Source organism: Athene noctua, chromosome 3 (genome assembly GCF_965140245.1).
Source record: "Athene noctua chromosome 3, bAthNoc1.hap1.1, whole genome shotgun sequence".
Taxonomy (NCBI): Eukaryota; Metazoa; Chordata; class Aves; order Strigiformes; family Strigidae; genus Athene; species Athene noctua.
The window spans coordinates 62,193,963-62,215,394 of NC_134039.1; the positions used below are offsets into that span (position 1 = coordinate 62,193,963).

Here is a 21,432-nt window from a genome sequence, read left to right on the forward strand (position 1 = left end):
CTCAAATTAATGTTTTCTTCACATTTGTCAAAAAAAGGTTTGTCCCTGAAATGGTTTCAGAATATAGCTAATTTTTCATAAGAAATTGTTACACGTGACCCATGTGAAAGATTGTTGTACAGGAGGACATTTCTCTGATAGTGGAGAACTAATACATACATAGACAAATGCTGCAATATCATTTGCCTTGATGTCTCTGTCTCCAGGCAACAAGTGGCACCTGCTTAAATGGACACAAAAGTCCTGTTTTCCATGTAGTTCTATAGTTATAAATAAAAATGTTATATTATTAATAAATAAATTATTAGTTATAGATAATTATATATGAAATATATTAAATATCTATATAAAGATATAAAAATATGTAGATTATTAGTTATAAATAAAAACGCTTACCCTGTCAACAGATATCTACAGGCAGGATTGCCTTCCTATTTCCTTGCCATGGATGGAAATACGAAGGTGAGAGGAAAACCATGGTACATGTGTCTTGCAGATGCCCTATTACTTACTGGCCAGTGGTTTTCATATAAAAAACAACACACAGTTTAGGAAAGAGGAAAGGAAGAAATAGTTCATCCTGCTGTAGAATCCCTAGGGGGACAGCGAGGATCATGTTAGGAAGCCCAAATACAGGCCTATAAATAGTTGGATCTGTTAGTTGTACACGTTGTAGTACAGGATCAGAAGACTGACCTTTAGATTAGACCCTTGACCACAAATATAATGGAAAGATTTTCTATATTCTTCCTCTGCTTGCTGATTTTGGACATAGTTTGTAGATTCCCTTTCACTGGAAAATTCCTTTTGTTGTTTTTTGGCTTTTTCATGTAGCAGCACTGAACAGAACAAGATTATTACTCTTTTTTTCTTCTTCCTTCTGCTGCTGAAAAAAATACGCATTTCCTTCGGAATAAAGATTTTACTGTAGCCCTGGCTTGCTCTTTGGACTGTCAGGCTGGAAGATTATGACCATGGTAGATTTCCAAACCCATGCAGAGGGGGAGTAGAGAGAGAGAAAAGCATTATTTCAATGCATAGCTACACAAATAGTGTCAAGGAAATGAAAAGAGTTGGACTCATTAGTAATAGTATGTGTAGAAAATGCAGGTTTTACCTAAATCAAAATGAAACCAGGCTTGTGCCACAGCATTTACTTAAAAATGAAAAAAGTAAGCATTTTAAATCTATGAGCTGGGTAAAAGTAGATGTGTGAGAAGGAAAATGTGATTTTGGATGATAAATAGATTTTAGTAAAAGGATAGTATAGAAGTTGGTGAAAATAAACGGCAAAGAGCAGTGTAACTAAGGTTCTGTTAAAACTGGGAACTGAACCTACTGTGTATGTGTTTCTGTGGAAATCTCAGTCTGAAAAAACACTTGAGGACTAGAGTACCTGGTTTTAAGTGAAGCTATTGAGATAACAGAGATCACAGAAACTTATTTGTTCTGTTGGAAACTGGTGCCATGGTATGAATTGAAGTTAAATAAGCAATAAAATAAGCAGATAATCTAGACTCCCCTTGGACTGAATGTCTAAGTCTTATGGGCTAAGAAGTCCATTAAGCAATTAAGCCCGTATATAGCAAAATCCCTCACTGGTGGTAACCATACCTAAGATGGTGCAGAGACTGCAAATCCAAATAAAAATTTCAATTTTTAGTGCGAGCATTGATTTCCTCTTTCATTGGACAATATAAATTATTTTGTCATGGAGGAGCTAGTTAGAGAACTCACAAGAGGAAAAACCTTTGTTAGTATTTCGTGTCAAAGTTAATAGAAATGGACAAATGTGGAAAATGTGGAAAAAATGTAATACATAAGTCAAAGATGTAGAACAATAAAACCTGTACATGCTTTTGTTTTGTTCTAAACAGGAAGCCTGTGAGAAGCTTAAGGGTCATCACATTATTATGGTGCAAAAACCACTGAACATTTACAAGACAAGCAAAATGACTTCTTCAGTGTGCAAGAGGTTAGACAAATTTGAATAGCAGGACCGTTTCTGCACGTTGCTTGAGGACTGCTCTCAAAGTAAGGCACCTATAGAAATGTGTCTTCAACAAATTGGTGGGACCAAACCTGCCCTAAGACAAACTCACAAATGGAGTATCTGAGTAATTATTATGCATTTTAAAATGTCTAAGGGAATGAAAAGCAATTTAAAAAATGCCAATTTTTAAAAAGCTTCAAATTGGATCTACAAGCTTAGGTTTTATTTCTTTGTACATTGATAGAAACTGATAAAGACTAGAATTAGTGTATGTGCAAGTAGTTACATATTGGCAGAGTCCTTGCCTTGTCATCATCAGAGTTATTGTAAAGCGTCACTGAGTAGACAAGGCCAGGTTGATGTTTCTTTAAAAACTAGTGATGTTCTGTTTGAAGAGTATAGGTCCCTTAGTGTTACATGGGTATCTGCAAAATAGAATACAAATTGTAGAGGAATAAATTACCAGTATTTCCAACAAGCAGAGGCTGCTAAGGGAGTCTGGCAGGACTCTGCTGCTCAACAGATACGTAAAAGGCCAATTAAAGAGGGGTAAACAGTAGCATAATGTTTGTGCTTATGGTGGGTTCTCTAACAAAAAATGGTAAGTGTTAAAGATAGCAGAAAAATCTCATGATACTGAGTATCTGATAAAATGGAAGAAGTAATTCAACATTTGCTAAAATAATGTAAATATAAAGTTTCTATGATGGGGTTGCAGTGCTGCTGGTTAAAGGAAGAGCAACCGACGTCATCTAGCTGGACTCGTGCTAAGCATTTGACACCATCCCACATGACATCCTTGTCTCTCAATTGGAGAGACATGGATTTGATGAATGTACCACTCAGTGGATAAGGAATTGGCTGGATGGTTGCACTCAGAGTTGCAGTCAATAGTTTGATGTCCAAGTGGAGATAGTGACAAGTGGGTCAGTATTGGGACCAGTGCTGTTTAACATCTTTGTTGGTGACATGGACAGTGGTATTGAGTGCACCCTCAGCAAGTTTGCTGATAACACCAAGCTGTGTGGTGTGGTTGGCTCGCTGGAGGGGAGGGATGTGCCATCCAGAGGGACCTGGACAGGCCTGAGAGGTGGGCCTGTGCAAACCCCATGAAGTTCAACAAGGCCAAGTGCAAGGTCCTGCACATGGGTCAGGGTAGTCCCAAGCACAAATACAGGCTGGGCGATGAGTGGACTGAGAGCATCCCTGCAGAGAAGGACTCGGGGGTATTAGTGCATGGAAAACTGACTACGAGCCAGCGATGTGCACTTGCAGCCCAGAAAGCCAACCGTATCCTGGGCTGCATCAAGAGAAGTGTGGCCAGCAGGTCGAGGGAGGTGATTCTCCCCCTCCACTCCACTCTTGTGAGACCCCACCTGCAGTGCTGTGTTCAGCTCTGGGGCCCCCAACATAGAAGGACATGGAACTTCTCGAACAAGTCCAGAGAAGGGCCAAGAAGATGATCAAGGGGCTGTAGCACCTCCCTTGTGGCTGCTCAGCCCGGAGAAGAGAAGGCTCTGGGGAGACCTTGTAGCGGCCTTCCAGTACTTAATGGGGACTGACAGGAAAAGTGTGGAGGGACTCTGTCAGGGAGTGTGGTGATATGATGAGGGGTAATGGCTATAAGTTGAAAGAGGGTATATTTAGATTAGATGTAAGGAAGAAATCCTTTACTGTGAGGGTGGTGAGGTGCTGGAACAGGTTGCCCAGAGAAGCTGTGGCTGCCCCCTCCCTGGCAGTGTTCAAGGCCAGGCTGGATGGGCTTTGAGCAACCTGATCTAGTGGAAGGTGTCCCTGATTCTATATATGATTTATAAAATAATACTTAATTCTCAATTCATCTGCAGCTGAGGTCTCTGAAGTAGCTATTGCTGTGTAGGAATGTGATTTTGGTGTTATCTAGGTAATTCTATGGAAACATCAGCTCATTGCTCAGCAACATGTCAGACGAGCTACGAATGACTCAGTAGGACATAAAGAATAAAACAAAAGTTTTACACTATGTAAAGTGATGTGCACTTGAGTCTTAATGTAGTATAACATTCTGGTCCACTACTATGCAAAAATTTAGCAAAACTAGGAAATCCTCAAATAGGAGTATCAAAGTAGTCAAATCTGTGTAATGACAACACATCTGAGAAGGAGCTGAAATGTGTGGGACTCTTCTGGATGAGAAAGAGGCAGCGCAGTGAGAATGTAACAGGGATCTGCAAGTTCAGAAGTGCTGTGGAAAAGGTGTGTCTTTTGATAGAATAGGGAGGTAGCCAGTCCAAAATGAAAAAAAGAGCAGCATTTTTTCACATATGACATGCTTCAATTGTAAAACTGGCCACATAGCTTATATGGGCATAGAAAGTGACTGAGACATTAATGGAAGCAAAGCCCATGGAGGCATAAAATGCAGAAGCAACACATCTGCATCAGAAACTCACTAAAGACTGATCTCTCAAAATTAAGAGTTTGTAACCAGGGAAGTGTTCCTGGATGCCTGTGACAGTTCTACAATCCTCTGGCATACACCACTGAATACTGTTTGAATCAAGACACTAGGTTACGTGACCCTTCAGCGTTATGCAGGGCAGCTGATTTTAGTTTCATTTCAGTGCTCCAGCATTTGGGTGAATTTTTAAGATGAGGATGTATTTGTAGTACCGCAAAGTGCTAAGCACTGTAACACTACAGAAAGTTCTCTTTGCCTTGTAAACTGTATTGTCAGTTTGCATTGTGAAGAAGTAACATTTTTTTCTCAGCTGTAGCTTTTTTTTATTCTAGGTGTGGAATGAAAAAGGAAGAGGAAATACTCTTATGCTTCCTGCTTTGAAAATCCTGCTAGGTTGTCTCTGAATAGCACAGAATAATTTGCATTCTTGTCTCCTTTACTGAACTTTGCAAAATGTTGTTCAATCACACACAATAAAGATTAGAAATTTTGAGGTTTGTTATCCCCTTTCTGTTCCCCCTCACCAGCGAGGTACTTTCCACTCTGAGCTGGCTTTTCTTGGCAAGCTTTTTAATCTCCCACCTCATCCTGCTGGAATGTCTGGACCACGCACTTTTCTTGTTCAATAGATGTGACAGGTGACAGAAGGAGGACCCAGGTGGCCCTCACCTTGAGAACAGAGGGTTCCATTTTGCACTTACACTAAATACCTCTCAGAAGCAGAATTGCAAGAAGGCTGAGTCTGGCTTTTTACACGCTTCTAGAGGTATATATGAATAACTCAAGTTAGGCCACACTGTATGAACATTGTCACAGCAGTTTGTTACTCTTCCCAGGATTGCCTAAAATGCTCTGAGAATAATGTAATTAAAGCAAGAAAAATGCCACACTTCAGTATATCTACACCAAGTTACAGTAATACACCTTTAGCACTTTCAAATACATATCTTGCTTTTATACTCATATGATATTCTATGAAGACAAGCAGCAGCTTTTTCCTCTAGATAACATCTTGTATTTAAAAGCTATTTGAAAATGCAAAGGTTGTCAACAAATTGCATGATTACTTACAGACTTAATGCTTGAATACATCATGTCTTATATTTTAGAAAAAAACAATCGTTCCCTACATTAATTCATAATAAAGTCTTAGAAAAAGTCAAGAAAATGAAGAACAGTGTTAGGATCCACAGCTGTTTTAACATTTTTAAAGCCCTAATACTTATTCGTGCCTTGTACCTTATATGATGAAAACTCTCTAAGTTTTCCTTTTCCCTATTATTTAAATCTTTAGCAGTAATATTTAAACTCATGAAGGAAGGAATCATTTAAATATATTTTTCATAATTACAGCAGCACATTATAAAACTATAACCTGACTTCATATTTGGCTAATGTTGTCATGATTTTAAATCAACCCAAAATATTGTCTGTAATTCTCTTTCTAAAGTCCATTTTGAATCAACCAAATTAGGTATCAGATTTATATATATTTTATTGATTTTCTGTGTTGATGCTGCCTGGTTTTACATTATTTTCCAAAACAAATGGTCTCTTCAATATGCTTTAGTTTCAAAAGTGTTGTGTTGTGTGTTGTGACTGCTCTGTTCCTTTCTAAATATTTATTCAGCAATGCCATACACATTGAATCAAATCTGTATGCCCACATTGGTGAAACTTGCTGCTGCCAATTAAGAAAAGTTTTACTGAAATCTAAGAGTACAATGAGGAGATTCTTAAGCTAAATAAAGTAGATGCAGTTGTTCAGCTACAATTCACATAGTTTTCATAAATAACAAAATTTGGGGGTATCCTAAGTATAGTTTTGTTGCTGACCACAGTTTTATTTATTAGGTTGACGGTTAATGTGGTTTTCCTAATTAAGGTTATACTAAACCTTTCTTCATAGAAGAATAAATAATAGTTATACTGTATTTGCACACATGAGAATAGATGAAACAGAAATAGGGGAGCAATGCAAAGATAACTTTTATTGTTTCCACCTGTGAAAACTTCAAAGCATGTTTTATTATTTCTTTTCAGAAGATGACACGTGGGATAGATGTTTGGATAAACTTTGCAAGCATGAGTGTAGTTGTGCTGGAAGGGGTCAGTCAGGGAAGTACTATGGAATTAGGGAATCCTTGTCAGAAGTACGGGAATATTTTTCCCTCTGTTGATAAAGGAAATGTTTTTTACAGCTCTGTTTTATTTTGGTGAGACTAATATTACATTGTTATTATGTGTGGTTAAAAATAAGTGCTCATCGTATTAAAAAACTTTTAATAATGTTCAGTTATGTAGTTTGCTTAAAAGGTGACAAGTTAGAGTGTTTCTGCTGTGATGAATTCATCTGGATATGATATTCTTGACTTAAATTATTTTAAAATGTCTTTAATTTCTCTGTCATGTTATTTGGGGCTAAATTAATCCCAGGCTTTTAAAGAAAGCACGTTCTATAGATGGATGGATTAGTCAACAGTTGAATGAACTGACAATAAAAACATGTGTTCCTTAGGCTGGGAAAATGGAATGGTTCTACAGTCAGTAGTATTGACCACCCCCTTATTTTCATTTAAGAACATATACACTTTCCAGGGATCTTCCTGATAGCCTAATGCAATTGGAATGGCTAAGGAACTGAAGTAGGAATTATTTTTAAATTACCCTCAAAAATTAAAATTATATGTTAATAATTTTAATCCAGGGTAGAAACTCCCTTAGACACTGACTTAAAGCATGCTTTTGCACACAGAAGTGCTGATTTCAGAAGTAATTATTACCTTTGAGAAAGTCACTTACTTATACCACAACAGTTCTGCCCACCTCTTCTATAACATTGTTGGTTGCTCTGTAAAACATAAATACAATAAATAAATATACACTGGGAAAACATCTTAAAGTTTTAGGCCAGGACAGGAAAACTAAAGATGATTCTCAAAACAAAAAAAAGAGAAAAAAAATCCAACTTGAAGGTGTTTTGGTTAGTATCACCATTAATGTTCAAGATTTACCAACTCTAAAGTACTTTTCATTTTGAAAGTGCTTTCCAAACACTCACCTACAGCTATTTACTTAAAGACTTCTGTTAAGAGGGTTAAAGGAATGCTCTGGGAATGTCTCTCTATGGAGGCTGACAAATCTTTTAGTAGAAAACATTCTAAGTTTTCCTTTTCTCTGTTATTTAAATCTTAAGCAGTAATATTTAAACTCATGAAGGAAAGAATAATCTAAATATATTTTTCATAATTACAGCAGCACATTATAAAACTATAACCTGACTTCATATTTGGCTAATGTTGTCATAATTTTAAATCAACCCAAAATATTGTCTGTAATTCTCTTTCTAAAGTCCGTTTTGAATCAACCAAATTAGCTATCAGATTTATATATATTTTATTGATTTTCTGTGTTGATGCTGCCTGGTTTTACATTATTTTCCAAAACAAATGGTCTCTTCAATATGCTTTAGTTTTAAAAGTGTATCAAAACACAGTCCTATGAGTGATTGATTTAATAAATTTAATAAGAGCTTATTCAGCTACTTCATACTGTATTTCAGAGGTATTCTGATTTGGTTATATTTTAATTTTTGCAAAATCAAATCCTAAAAACATTTACATCTGCATCTAGTCATAGAACATACCACCATAATTAAAAAATATCACAAAACAACCCACAGAAGAGACAACTCCCAACAACCCAGTAATCAGAAAATGAATAAAAATGTTTCTATTCACTTTTCAGCCCTTCTGGACAATTTCAATTCAGTGTGAAGTGTAGAAAATGATAGCAAAACATTTTAGAACTCTCAGACCTGAGAAGTAGCTTCCCTAAACGTTGCTTTTTCAACAGACCCTTGCCTGGAATGGTAGTTTTACACATGACCCATTTAATCAAAATTGTTAAGATAACCCACCAACAGTATGATGCTCGGCTTCCCCCAGCCATATCCCAGCAGTTCAGCACTGATGTCCCTCCCTCAATTTCAGCTTCCAAGACACTTCCTCCCAACATCCTGCAGTAGCCATCAGGCATGTTTTGAGCAAGCTGTGCAGTTCAACAGACCAGAGCTGAGAGGCCATGTAGTGACTCTGCATGGGGCAGGACACAAAGCTCTCATCAGACCTCATGCCAGCTGCAACAGGGACTTTCTGTGTGGCCTCCTTCACCGTATTTATTCCAGCCGTCTTGCTTTTGTTAGCTGTAAAAACGCTTAAACGTACTTTCAGCTTTACTTTTAGAAATACCATGTAGAGTAGGTTGTCAAAAGCCAGTGCATTAAAAGGTGTAATGTACTTAAGGGTATTTCTGAAGTAACTTGTGTGCCACAGTGGTTGCTGTCATCTTGTTCTGCAGCAATTACACCACAGCAGCTAGACTCATGAGAGAAACTGTAGTTATAATTAGATCCGTAAGTTCAGAAGTATATTGTTACTTTCTTCTGCTTGTCCATAAGAACAACAAAATAGAATGTTTTGCATCTCCATGTATTCTATATACTGCCATATATTCTGTCAGCACCAGAAGAATGCAACAAACTGGAATAAATTGTTATATACTCTATTATATTTAATAATGACTGGTCTTGATGGTTAAATGTATGGGTGGCTTGAGAGGCACAGGTGAGCATTTATTCTACATTTATGTGTCATGTGGTTGTCTTAAAACTCTCCTTGTTAACAAATGAGCTGTGTAAAACAAATATCCACCAGTACAAAGCCTTTTGATACAAAAAAATCAGGTTCTTGTTCCCTTGTGCCTAAAATACCCACATGTATGAACTCATCCACTGAAGTCAGTGGAGTCCATGGTGTGGTTTAAGTTGTACATTTGCATGGATATTTAACTGTACCGGGGCTAGCCAAAATTTAATGACCGAAATGTCTGAAATGATTGGCAACTGTAAAACTTGGTCCAAAATTATAACCTTGTTTGCCAGTTGTGTCAGGCACACTATCTGCAGCTGCACAGACTAAATCATCTAGAGGGGAACACAGACAGCTGTAGGTACTTGAGAGCATTATAGCTTTGTTTTATACACATACAACAGAGGTGACAATATTTTCTTGTTTGCAGAAGACTTTCATTTGTTTCCCTTCTGCCAAAGACCATCAGGAGATTGCTGGACAAAGGAGACAGTGGGATAGTAATTCAAAACTCTGTGAATGGTCTCAGCAAAGCAACCACTCTGCTAAAGAAAGAGGATTTTCCTGATCATATAAGCAGTGAAGAGGAAGAAAGGCAGCCAAAGGTAATGGGATACAAAAAAATATGGTTTAGGGAATTTAGGAGGTGAATTGGAAGATGAGGGTTTATAGAATGAGGAGTCTAGTTGTATTTTTCTTTCAGCTTCTAAAATTTGCTTTATTTTAAATAGATCTTGCTTCTGAACTTGAGGGCAACTGTATAAAAAATTGGTGCTAGAGGATGACTGTCATGAATTTTACGGTTACCTTGGCTCTTCTCATATTTTGGACTGGTTTGGGTCCATTTGTGTTTTAGAACAGGAGAAAAAAAAATGTTCTATCAAACTTGGCTACCTTCAGAATGAAGTCAGGCTAAAGTGAAAAGGGAACATGGCAACGAAATAATTTAGTTCACACAAAAGAAGGGGAAAGACCTTGTGATAGGACCTTGAGGACTATGACATTTCAGTTCAGTATTTGGGTTTATTGGAACAGAAACTAGAATAATTAACTTTTTTAAAACTAAAAACACCCAGAGAAAATGCAGAATGCTAAATGTTAGAAATGAAAGGGTTTGCAAATGCTTCTCTTCCCCTGCTAAGTGCCCTTACAGACTGGTCCTTTCCTTCAAAGTTGTTGCTCTGGTTCTAGCAACTCTGTGACTGGCTTGAAAGCTTCACACATTCCCACTGTATATGAAGCTATTTAGGATATATCCTGCTGTCATGCTGGAGGCCTGTCTGAGGGATTGCTCCTTCCTTTTTGCAGTAGCCTCCAAACCAGTATGCTTACAACTTGCTGTCTCTTTCCACCCTGTCTCCTCTTGTGAAAGCTTTTCTGACCTGGTACTGGGGGTGGAGGGGAAGGGCTTGGCATGGGGAGGGTGTCCCAGTACATGGGTAAGCTATACAGATACCCTCCATTGCAAACATCGCTTGAGCAGGCATGGTGTGGCTAGGGCAGAGTCAACTGCACTGGTATTCTCAGTTTCTTCTCACTCCCACTGGTCATTTTAATACGCTTTCACCTGAATATAAGCAGCTAGGAAGAACTGCAAGGAAAATACTACTATGCAGCACATAAAGCACATTCAGAGCCCTTCTGCAGGTATAAGGCAGTGAATGCTTCTGCCTGCAGGAGAAGTACATGAGAAATTAGAGAAGTATTTGTGCAAATGCCTTTCATATAATAAGCCCAGATGATGTAACTTAAAAAAAGAAAAGGAATATCTAGATCACCTATAAGAAGAGATTATTCACTGTGCTAAAAGGATTCTAAGAGAAGACAGAGCTGTTATTAGAAAAAGTTTGTAGGAAAAAAAGAGGAAGACTTGGGAACGGAATTTCAGATGTTCTCACCTGAGGTGTAGAGAAGAGGGGGACCAGCAAGATGCCAGAGATGTGGAGCATGATGAAATAAACTATTTATTTAAAATAAAAAGTAACAAAAATGCTGTCAGAGGTCATGAGATATTCCACTTAGTTCCTGTTCTGCATACCTGAAGATCAATGTCCATGTTCTTGCAGCCTATATGGGCATTTTTTGATAATCACTGATTCTTATTCAGCTCTCCGCAGTAACCAATGAGTCTGAGCAATCAAAATGGCTACAAAATCCATAAATCTTTGTGTAATTTCAAAATAACTGCTGCAAGGGGATTATGTCAAGAGTCAGTGAATAACTGTAGACAGGAAAAAGCAAAGAATTTCCTGATTTATATCCTCATCCTGACATGCAAACTTGCCTTTTAAGCAGGAACCAGTGTCTTCATAAGACTTCGGTCTTTGGCCTTTCCCTTACCCTCATGTCAAGCAACTTTCTGTATTATTAACATATATAAATTAACATATATAAATATTATCAAGCTTTGCTGCTGCCTAAAAGGTCCTGTTCTTTTCCTGTGTTTACATTTTCTCTCACTTGTATTCTCCTGCTGTTTAACTTGTACCATTGGGCCCACTGGACCTCTCCAAGAGTCGATTCAACTCACTCACCTGGAGGAAAACCAACTGAGCTGCACAGGTTTTTTTCATGAAAGGATCTAATGAGCGCCATCACAAGGTAGGAACAGAGGAAGGGAAAGAGCAGGACCAGAGGTAAGGAGAAGACGCTAAGGGCAGGGGAGAGGGGAGCAAGCAAGACCTTCCCTTTTCCATTACTAGAAATTGGAATTCCTAGACTGGCTGATCTGTCCATGGAACTGCAGGCCCAACAACATCTTTATTGTGGCAAAACATCCAGCAAACACAGCTCTTAACACACCGATAAAATTTACAGACTAGGTATCAAAAATTAACTATTTATCTACTATACATATATATGGTCTGTAAATCCTATGATAAGAGAAGTAAACAAACTGCTTGTGTAGTCCAGATCACTTATCGACTCCTGCATAACAACAAAATATTATAGGCTGTTCGGAAATTAATTTCCGTTTTGTAATGTGATTTCATTGCATATGTTTCAGGAATAGTACCTTCTCGACTGGCGTACTGTTATATATTTTTGAAAAGCTCATGAAAGTTATGAACTTTCACACTGTATAATTAAATTATGATATAAGCTGCGTTTTTGACAAATTTTGGAGGCTTGAAGTTCAGATGTCAAAACAGCAATTTCGACAGATCTACGAGTTCAAACTTGGACGTAATGTGGCGCAAGCTGCTCGAAACATCAATGAGGTATATGGCCAGGGAAGTGTTAACGAACGGACAGTGCGACTTTTGATCCAAAAATTTCAACGTGTCAATTTCGACCTTGAAGATCAAGAAGGTCATGGACGTCCTTCTGCTATTGACGACGATGAATTGAAGGCTCTGGTGGAAGCAGATACTCGCACAACTGTTCGAGAACTTGCAAAAGAACTTGGGGTACGCATATCAACTGTTTCTGAGCATCTGAAGAAGACTGGAAAGTCGAAGAAGCTCGACAAATGGGTGCCGCACGAATTGAATGAGAATCACAGAAATCGCCGTTTTGAAGTGTCGTCGTCGCTTCTTTTTCGCAACCAGAACGACCCGTTTCTCGACCGTATTGTGACGTGCGATGAGAAATGGAGGCTCTACGATAACCGGTGACGATCGGCTCAGTGGTCGGACCGCGATGAAGCTCCGCAGCACTTCCCAAAGCTGAATCTGCACCAAAAGAAGGTCATGCTGACTGTCTGGTGGTCTGCTGCTGGTTTAATCCATCACAGCTTCCTGAATCTGGGTGAAACGATCACGGCGGAGAAGCACATCCAGCAAATCAATGAAATGCACCAGAAACTTCAACAGCTGCACCCAGCACTGGTCAACAGAAAGGGTCCGATCCTTCTCCACGATAACACGTGGCCACACGTTGCACTTTCGACGCTGCAGCGGTTGAACGAGCCGGGCTACGAAACTCTGCCTCATCCACCGTACTCACCAGAGTTCTCCCCCACCGACTGTCCCTTCTTCAAGCATCTCGACAGCTTCCTGTGCGGGAGACGCTTCAGAAACCAAGGGGAGGCCGAAACTGCCTTCGATGACTTAATCGCCTCCAGAAGCTCAGAATTTTATGCAACTGGAATAAATATGCTTGTTTCTTGTTGGCAAAAATGTGTTCATTCTAGTGGTTTTTATTTCGATTAATAAATTTTATTCTGACCTGAGATATACCACTTCAAATATGCAGGTTGAAATCGGCAATAAATTTCCGAACAGCTCGATAAATAAATTGAACAATAATGAGAAGCAAAACCAAAAGGGGAGTCTCCCCTAAAACTCTTCTACCATTAACATCAACTGTTTTGCTTTCCAGGGATTTGCAGAATCTTCTCTGCTAGCCTGCCTTCACTGTGAGCCAAGATCAAAGAGCTGAGCCAAAGTGGGATTATGATGTGAATCTTTGTTCTCTGGAGTGCTCTGTGGAACAAAATCACAATATCATTAAGGCTTACAGTGTTCTGTGAATGGGAAAAGGAAACAGAGTCTGGGTTTTTACTATGCTGGGATTAATTTAAACTTCAGTAGTATCAAATCTTCCAATGTGCAGCGCAGTAATGAAATATATTTCTCCTATTTTCTTTACTCTGTGCCAGTCTTCCCCATTCACTATGTATAATGGGACCACACACAGAATTGAAGATACAGCAAATCTAATTGCAATCTGGATTGAATTCAGGGTGAAGTAAAAAATCATGGAGGGTGCAACTGAGCAGGCTTTCTCCATCACAGTTTTAAATAGATGTTTTTCTTGAATATTTACAGTGCTATTGATGCCTATTATTCATAAAGCTTTTATCCAATATTTGAAGTTAGTGAGAATTTATGGCCCTTTGCATAGTTTTTAGTATGCTAAAAAAGAAAGAGTTGACCATAAACAATGAAAATTGCATATAGGTTTACACTGTGAAGATTACAGACATGATTACAGGGACTTGACTATCAGTTCATTTAGAAATGATCTGTTTGAGCTTATTTTTCATGTGAGCTCATTTATCACTGGAATGGTTGCTAGGATGCTGTACTTTGTAATTTGAAACTTGGTCTAGAAAAGAGCAATTGTGAATAGGTTTTTAAACATATTTTCTTCTTGGCAGCCTCGATATAGTGAAATTATTCATGCAAAATGGTTTTTATTATATTAAGTCCTGATCTTACAACCACTTATATCTGGACTTAACTTTATTCAGAGTTGCAGAATGATTCATGTTAGATCTCTGCGTGAAGTTAAGCATGCATAAAATGGATCTATTCATCTGGCCTTAAATTCCTTCTAACCTTCTGTGCCTAATATTTTCTTCTTAGTTGGCTTCTGGCAAATATCTGTCCAGGTCACTACTTAGACCATGGAAATCATTCTTCAGTGGTCACTAGCTTTCACCACTGAACAAACACAGAGACTTGGGTAAAATGGAAGCTGTGTGAATGTGAGCTGGATTGCTTAAAACCCCAGTGCGACTGTGAAAGGTGCATATTACATCCCTGCATGGCATAAATCCTTTCAAATCCTAGTCCCTGGCAATTTTTAGCAAGTCTTGTGACTTTCCTCTCACCTTTTCTGTGTCACAGTATCTTTAAACACAGTCTATTCTAGATAATGCAGATGGAACTGGGATTCTGGCTGCAAGAACTGGATATCACTCTTGACAGACGTGGCTGGTTGGTTTTGGCAGAAGCAATCCCTGAAGGACCTCCCTTCACGCAGAGCAGGGCAGCAGCTGGCTGCTGTGGGGAGCATCCACAAAAGCAGCCCTGAGTGAAAGGAGTAGGGAGAGGGAAGCAGGCTAGAGAGCCTTTAATCCATGCACTGGGAGCAGCCATTGGAAGGAAAAGGCCTGGGAACCCCAAATAGGAAATAAATACTAGATTTGTTTTCTATGTCAGAAAGAGGAGATTTGCAGCTTTCTGCTAAGATTTCTGAAATGTGTACATATACCTGCAAGTATAAATACTCAGTTGGATATTTCTGATCTTACAGATAATTGTGTTCTGTGGTTATTTGAACACTATGCACTGAAGACTCATGAGTTTGGGACCCAGGGGGCCTGACCCTTTATCCACTTATATCCTTTTTGTAAGTGACTAATGTCAGGGGACATTAATGTCAGGGGAATTAGTCCCCATTTGCAATAATCTTGACTTGATTTCTGAGGTGTCAGAATGTGACCAGATAAGTCAGTAGACATGTAAGACCAGAGATGTGGTAGAATCCTGATTCAAAAGATGACAGGAATCATGTTTATTGCACTCTAGCTGTGATTGAGAGAAACATTTACAGCTTAAGAAATGTGTGTTACATGCTATCATCATGAAAAGAAACCACAAAACATAGGAAAAAGCCAACTCACTCCTTGGAACATCTGGGAAAGCATATGAACAGAAGGCTGATCCCCAGGAATATACAGGAGGCAGTAATCTGACTGCTGATATCCCTTCAGCTCTGTTTTTTCAGTATTAGTCTTGGTACAGTAAATGAGTAAATGTTGTCAGCTTGTCCTGAAGACTTGGGGCCCATGAGTGATCTTGGGGCTGCCAGTACGATGAATTGGCTCTGAGACACTGGGGAAAATGTGAGAATAAAGACCCTACTTATGAGCTTGAAATGGGAAAATGATGTTGAGCTGGAAGGAAAACATGCTTACTGACTGCTGAAGGTAACTGAGGAAGCAGGGGGTGAGGACAGAAAGGATTATTTCATTCTAGTGTGGGACTCTAGCAAGGCGATATTATCTCCACGTTATGAAGCATCCATTAATCCAAATCTTTATAAACTGGTTTTAATCGAGTCTTGTAGCAATAGCATGTAAAACCCCGACTAAAATCCCCTCACTAAGAATCTGGGAGTAGTTGACAACCATGCAAATGCCACCTACACAGCTGGTGGTTGTGGGCCCAGAAATCAGGGCATGCCAAAAACCACAAGACAATCTTGTAAAACAATAAGGCAAGTCTATTATTCTCTCTGCCTCTGCTGATGGGGTTATTGTGGCTCCCAGGCTGGCTATAGCGTCTCTGCAGTCCTCCTCTGAATGTACCATCTCCCTGGGTACCCCTCTCCATTGTGTGGTATAGACCTACCCCGAAGCCAGCTGCAGGGAATCCATGGTTTTCCGACGTCCGCTAGCCAGATTTGTTGGCTTGCCAGAGGCTTTGCAACACAGACTGGCTGGAGCAGGGCCTGAGGATATGAGCTGGTATGCTGGAGAAACATTTATCCAGAAAGCAGAGATGAGAGTTTCTCTGTGAATGGCAAGTACCTATCGCAGGAGGACAGAGGCAAGTTTTGTACTCCTTTCCCACTCAGGATAATTCAGGAGTCTAATTTAGACAGCTACAGCCCCAGACAGCAAACTAAAATGCAGTGCATGTGATAGCTGAGGTTCTGTGTGAGGTGTTGAATCGCTTCTATGGCATTTTTCAATATGTGCAAATTACTGGGTTTAGTATGGGGGGAAAAAAGGGATTTGAAAGCTGAATAAACACCAGCACTTAAACAAATATGTACTCTACTCTTCGTTGATGTATATAGGCCTCTAACTTGTTAATGTTGCTGCTGCTGTTGAATTGTGTAGATTGGCTTAACGTTATCATAACAATGCTCATTTCTTATATATGAAGCACTGTAGGAAGAACTCTTGCTTTTAAAAAGTAAAAGATGGGGGATAAAATAGACAACTTGTATACAGATATTTTTAGCTAAAAGAACTTCATTATATGAAAAGTTTAGGTCTATAAAGATAACAGTTTCTCAAATGTTTCCATCTGTCTCGTCCCTCTCCTATGTCAGCAGGGGGAAGTAGTAACTAAGACCTTCTGTGGTTTAGATACTAAGTGCTTTCATTGGAGTATTTTTGTCCACCCTCCTTTTTTTCCCTCTTTGACATCAGTAAGAAGTTTTATTTATACACTGCTATGAGATATTATATCTGCTATGGAAAATTACTGACAACTGTTTTGTCAGTGACGCTTATGTCCAAGTAAATCTGCTTCCTTTTACAACATATTTGTTAATCTGGATTAAAATATTGCAGGTGCTGCTCAGATTTCTACTGCCTGCAAGATATTAATATTGTTTGAATTAGACTGGTTGCCGTAACAGCAATTTTCTAAAAATTGCAGTGATGGTGGCTTCAAGGCATGCAGTGTGAGCTAGGACACCTCTTGTTCCCCATGCAGATCTCAGGCTGCGTCTCCAAAGCCTGTGGCTGCACAGAGTGGAGCAAGTTTAGCCCCACCCTCTGAGCAGTCCAGCCTTTATTTATATGAAATCTGTGGTCCAACTGGCTTCAGATGGCGTGTGTATGTGCGTGTGCCTGCCTTCTGAGTGTGTGAGACGAGCTGGGATCATGAGCCAGGGTTGTTCCAAGTGGTTTTAATCAGCAGCCCATTAGAGGAGAACGGAAAACTTCTAACAGGATAAGAACTGAGTAAGTAAACCTAACTTTGAACTCGCAATCTGGACAAAACAAGCGCAAACAAAAATCTTCATAGTCTGTCAGTTTTCAGATAAATGATCACTTTTAGAGAGAAAGCTGCGCAAGCTGACAGGAAGGAGGCAATTTAAAAGGACTGGAATGAAGGAAACTGTAAAAACAAAGTGGGAATTGAGAATGCAAGAGAGAAAAAAACAGCAAACGATTGTTCACAAAGTTGGTACACTCTCTTACTCTTTTCAGCTGTGGACAGGATGTTTTAAGCTTTAACCTCTTGCTTTCTTGGATACTATTCTCTGGCTAAGTGGTTCCTTCTGCAAAGGGGGTGAAGATTTCTGCTTCTCACCTGTCTGCCGGCAGGTCTGTTCTCCCAAGAATGCGGTGTGGATGAGCTTGCTACGGCTGCTTGTGGAATGCCCCATGGCACACTGCTGTTTGCTGCCACTCACTTGTTGTTTTTTCACAGGTTGTTCCCGTACTCCAATAGGAGGCTACTTTCCAAGCCTCTGCTCATCTGGAACCTGTGACTTCTTGCCAGGCACCAGGAAAGTGCTCAGCAGCAGAAATGAGGAAATCTCTCGCTAGTTTTGGGTAAAACGTGCCTTTGGCTTTTTTTATCCTGGCAAGACGTGGCTACTTGGACTGCATCTGCAATGTGGCAAAGGGCGAAGTGAGGACGGCAAAGAGGACATGGTTTGTGGGCAAGTCCCCAGGTGCCGCAGGCTTTGTCGCCCTCGTCCCTTCCTTCTGGCCTTAGTGGTGGCCATCTGTCTGTTCTGCCAGACCCTGACACCTCTCATGACCAGCAGCATCCTTTCGGCCGTTGTTAATGGGATTGCACCCAACAAACTGACTAAAACACAGCAAGGCAGATACAAGGAGGTCTCCCCAAGCAACACTCACTGCTTCCTCCCTGGCAGTAATTCACAGACAGTGAAAAAGGTAAGTCAGCTGGAGCAGAGTGCTGAGCAATAATTAGCAAAGCGAAGGATAGCGAGTCTGACAGGATCATCTGAGTCCAGCTAAAATTAGACTAAGCTTGGAAGTCTGAGATCTGTATACAAACAAATGGGTGATCTAATGACAGCAGCATATGCGCAAGCACATCTCCGTTACCAGCTCTTCAGTGTAATGTTATTAACACAGGAATCCTGAAATCTTCGACTGAAACATGGTATTGCTCGGTGACTCCAGGGAGATTTCAGTTTGCTGCACAAACCATATTTTATTTTGGCTTTTGGAATCAGGTCAGAGGCTTTACAGTACAGGCACATAAATCAGGAGCCAGTGGGGTTCCATGAAAGTGACCGAGGCTGTTAATTAGCACCAGGACTGCAGCTGCCCTGTGTTAAAGTTATCTGCTGGTCAGTTTTGAACTTTACTAGGATTCTGCTGAAAAGCTGAATATAAATGCATTTGAGAAATTAAAAAAGTGCTTTTCACATTTTCAGATCACACTATTTACTTTGGAATCTTTGTCCCGCAAATTTTACTTTGTCCTTAGGTTACCTGACCTCATGTTTATTTTGTATAGGCTTCCTAGAAAGGGTGTTGAACCTAACAAATGCCAACACTGTTATTTTAGTTGGAAAATGTGGTTTGTTAAATGGTCCAGACTGATGTAGTTATTTTTGCTCTGGAATCTGTGATTAGCACTAGCACAAATGTTTCAGGTTTTATTTATTCCTGTAGAGGACTGCTAATAGTGCAGAAGATATTGCACCGTGAAATTATCATTATGCTGGCATTTTATATACAACAGTGCCAGGAATATAAATATTAATCTGTGACTTCACATATTATGGACAGTATCCATGTAAAGCAGTTTAAATTTAAAAAAAGAAAAAAAAAAAAATAGAAGGCTGGTTCTTTGGTTAGGCAGGGTTCACAGTCTGGAAGGTCAGCAATATTGATTTTAGGAGAGCAGTTATAATGTGCATCTTCTTCAACAATTAAAAACAGATATGTGAAATAACTTTGGTATGAACTCTTTAACCCTAAATCTTAAAAAATGGATTTTTTTTTCTTGTGAAGATCAAAGAGATTTATCTTATGAGTTGCAGAAATCTACTCCATGCAGCATTTGTCATAATTTTATATTTTAATGACCTTTTAATACACTAGGTACCCAGATTTGGATTTGTTCAACAATGTGACATGAAGAATTACAATTTAAAGGGAAATGAGCACAGCTGATGGATGCAAGTCACATAGTGTTATAGCTTTTGATACTTAACAGACCACTCCTTTTTACTCATTGCTATTGCAATGGCAAAGAACATTTTGTATCTCACCTTGGGCTACCTAAAGTCTGTGAGAACTGGTGAAATAATGGCAAAGTTTTGCTAGCATGTTGTTTGGCTGAAAATATCCGCAATTTCTTGTTTCCCAATTTGCCTGAGAACAATGCAGATGGACGCTGATTTTGCTGTGCTGGCTGTTTGAAATTAGAAGGAAGCTTATGTTTTTACAACATGCTGTACTTACTGCCCTCCAGCATGCGTGGTTGGATGTGACTATCACACGCACATGTTTGAACCTTATAGTACAGATGTAAATGCATATGTTAACCCTTATAGGTATGGTTTCCAGGGCTGTGCTACTCTAACACATTCTTCAAGTTCTGAAGACCACCCATAGCTGGCTCCCTATTTGTCTTGAAAGTTTCCTCCAGAGCCTGATGAACAAAATGTCTTGCACATGTTGGGATGTTACTCTAAGTTGCTCTCTGTTTCCAGAGAATACTCTGCTGGTTGTGTGGGCTGAATAATAATCTCAGGGAACAGAAAAGACAAACATCTCCAAAAATCACTTTGCTTTGAAAGTGTGTTCTTGAACTGTGTGTTTTCACCCACTGTTTATTCAGATAGCTGAACTGTTGTTATCTTGCCTCATTTTATTGGGTACTCAGTAACATCTAAGACAGATGTCATGGTTGAAACTTTACATTGTTTTATTTTACAGTCATGTGCCTACTCACAGTAGCTAGTTTGGACGCAAGTTTTCATTAGAGCTCTGGTTTAAATCTTCATGTATGGATCTGGAAAAACACTTTAAAATATAGTCCGAATTATTCACATTTTTAATTAACAAGTCACACATGTATTCTTAGTCTGTAAATAGTCCAGCAAACAAATTGCAGTTAAACACTGCACATGTCTTATGAAATCTAAGTTCATTAATAATTTTTAAAGGAAAAGAAGACCCTGCTGGAGATAATGTTCTTTAGATAACGCCCAGTGTTTCTGGATTTTGAGCATCTGTCACACTGCAGAATCTCTTCTGTCTGGGTTGGGGCAGGTTTAATTCTTGATTCCTTCAGAGAAATAATCAGTATTGTGTTGAGCTTGCTGTGAAAACTTGGTTATGACTGTTTCTGAATGAGCAAAATCCTCTTCCTGATGAATCTGATAATTTCTCTGTTCAAAGTATGCATAGCACTAAGTACCTTAAAAAAAAAAAAAAAAGACACATTTCATGAGTTATTGGGGGAAGCAGAGGGAGAGATCTGAGGAAAAGTGCAGCTTTGCCACTGCATCTCTGATCTCAAAATTAATCTCATTTGGAAAGTAAAGTTCCAGACAAATGCAGAAAAAGCAAAGGGCTGGAAACTGCCAATTTGATCTGTAAATGTGTCTTTAACTACATTCAAGATGCCCTGGGATGGAGCCATTACTGTCAGGCACGTAGTGCAAACTGTCTCTTTTAAATGGCAAAAAATGTAGATTTTATTCATAGCCTGGAAGATCTTGCAGAGCTCATAGTATGTCTCTCAGGTATCACACGTTACAGGAGTTTAAAAACTGCTGGAGAGCTGGTCCTGCAGCCTTATTTTGACATGAACAGAGATCAACAATTTCTCGTATAAATGTTAATATCTGTTGCATGATAAATAGAAGGCTTATTTCTG

The 21,432-nt window shown here is 39.2% G+C and overlaps 1 protein-coding gene and 1 pseudogene across 2 annotated transcripts in view; both read left to right on the top strand.

Annotated features, from left to right (window-relative positions):
• Nucleotides 1-8,531: 8,531 nt before the first annotated feature.
• LOC141958788 (histone-lysine N-methyltransferase SETMAR-like) lies at nucleotides 8,532-13,503 on the top strand (annotated as a pseudogene).
• A 3,663-nt stretch (nucleotides 13,504-17,166) lies between these two features.
• CPED1 (cadherin like and PC-esterase domain containing 1) overlaps nucleotides 17,167-21,432 on the top strand; it is a 154,705-nt gene continuing 150,439 nt past the window's right edge. For both annotated transcript variants that reach the window (XM_074903153.1, XM_074903155.1), the window contains exons 1-2: nucleotides 17,167-17,516; nucleotides 17,989-18,464. In XM_074903153.1, the coding sequence (XP_074759254.1) occupies nucleotides 18,213-18,464 (252 nt within the window). In that variant the 5' untranslated portion in view covers nucleotides 17,167-17,516; nucleotides 17,989-18,212. The remainder of the gene's footprint in view (nucleotides 17,517-17,988; nucleotides 18,465-21,432) is intronic.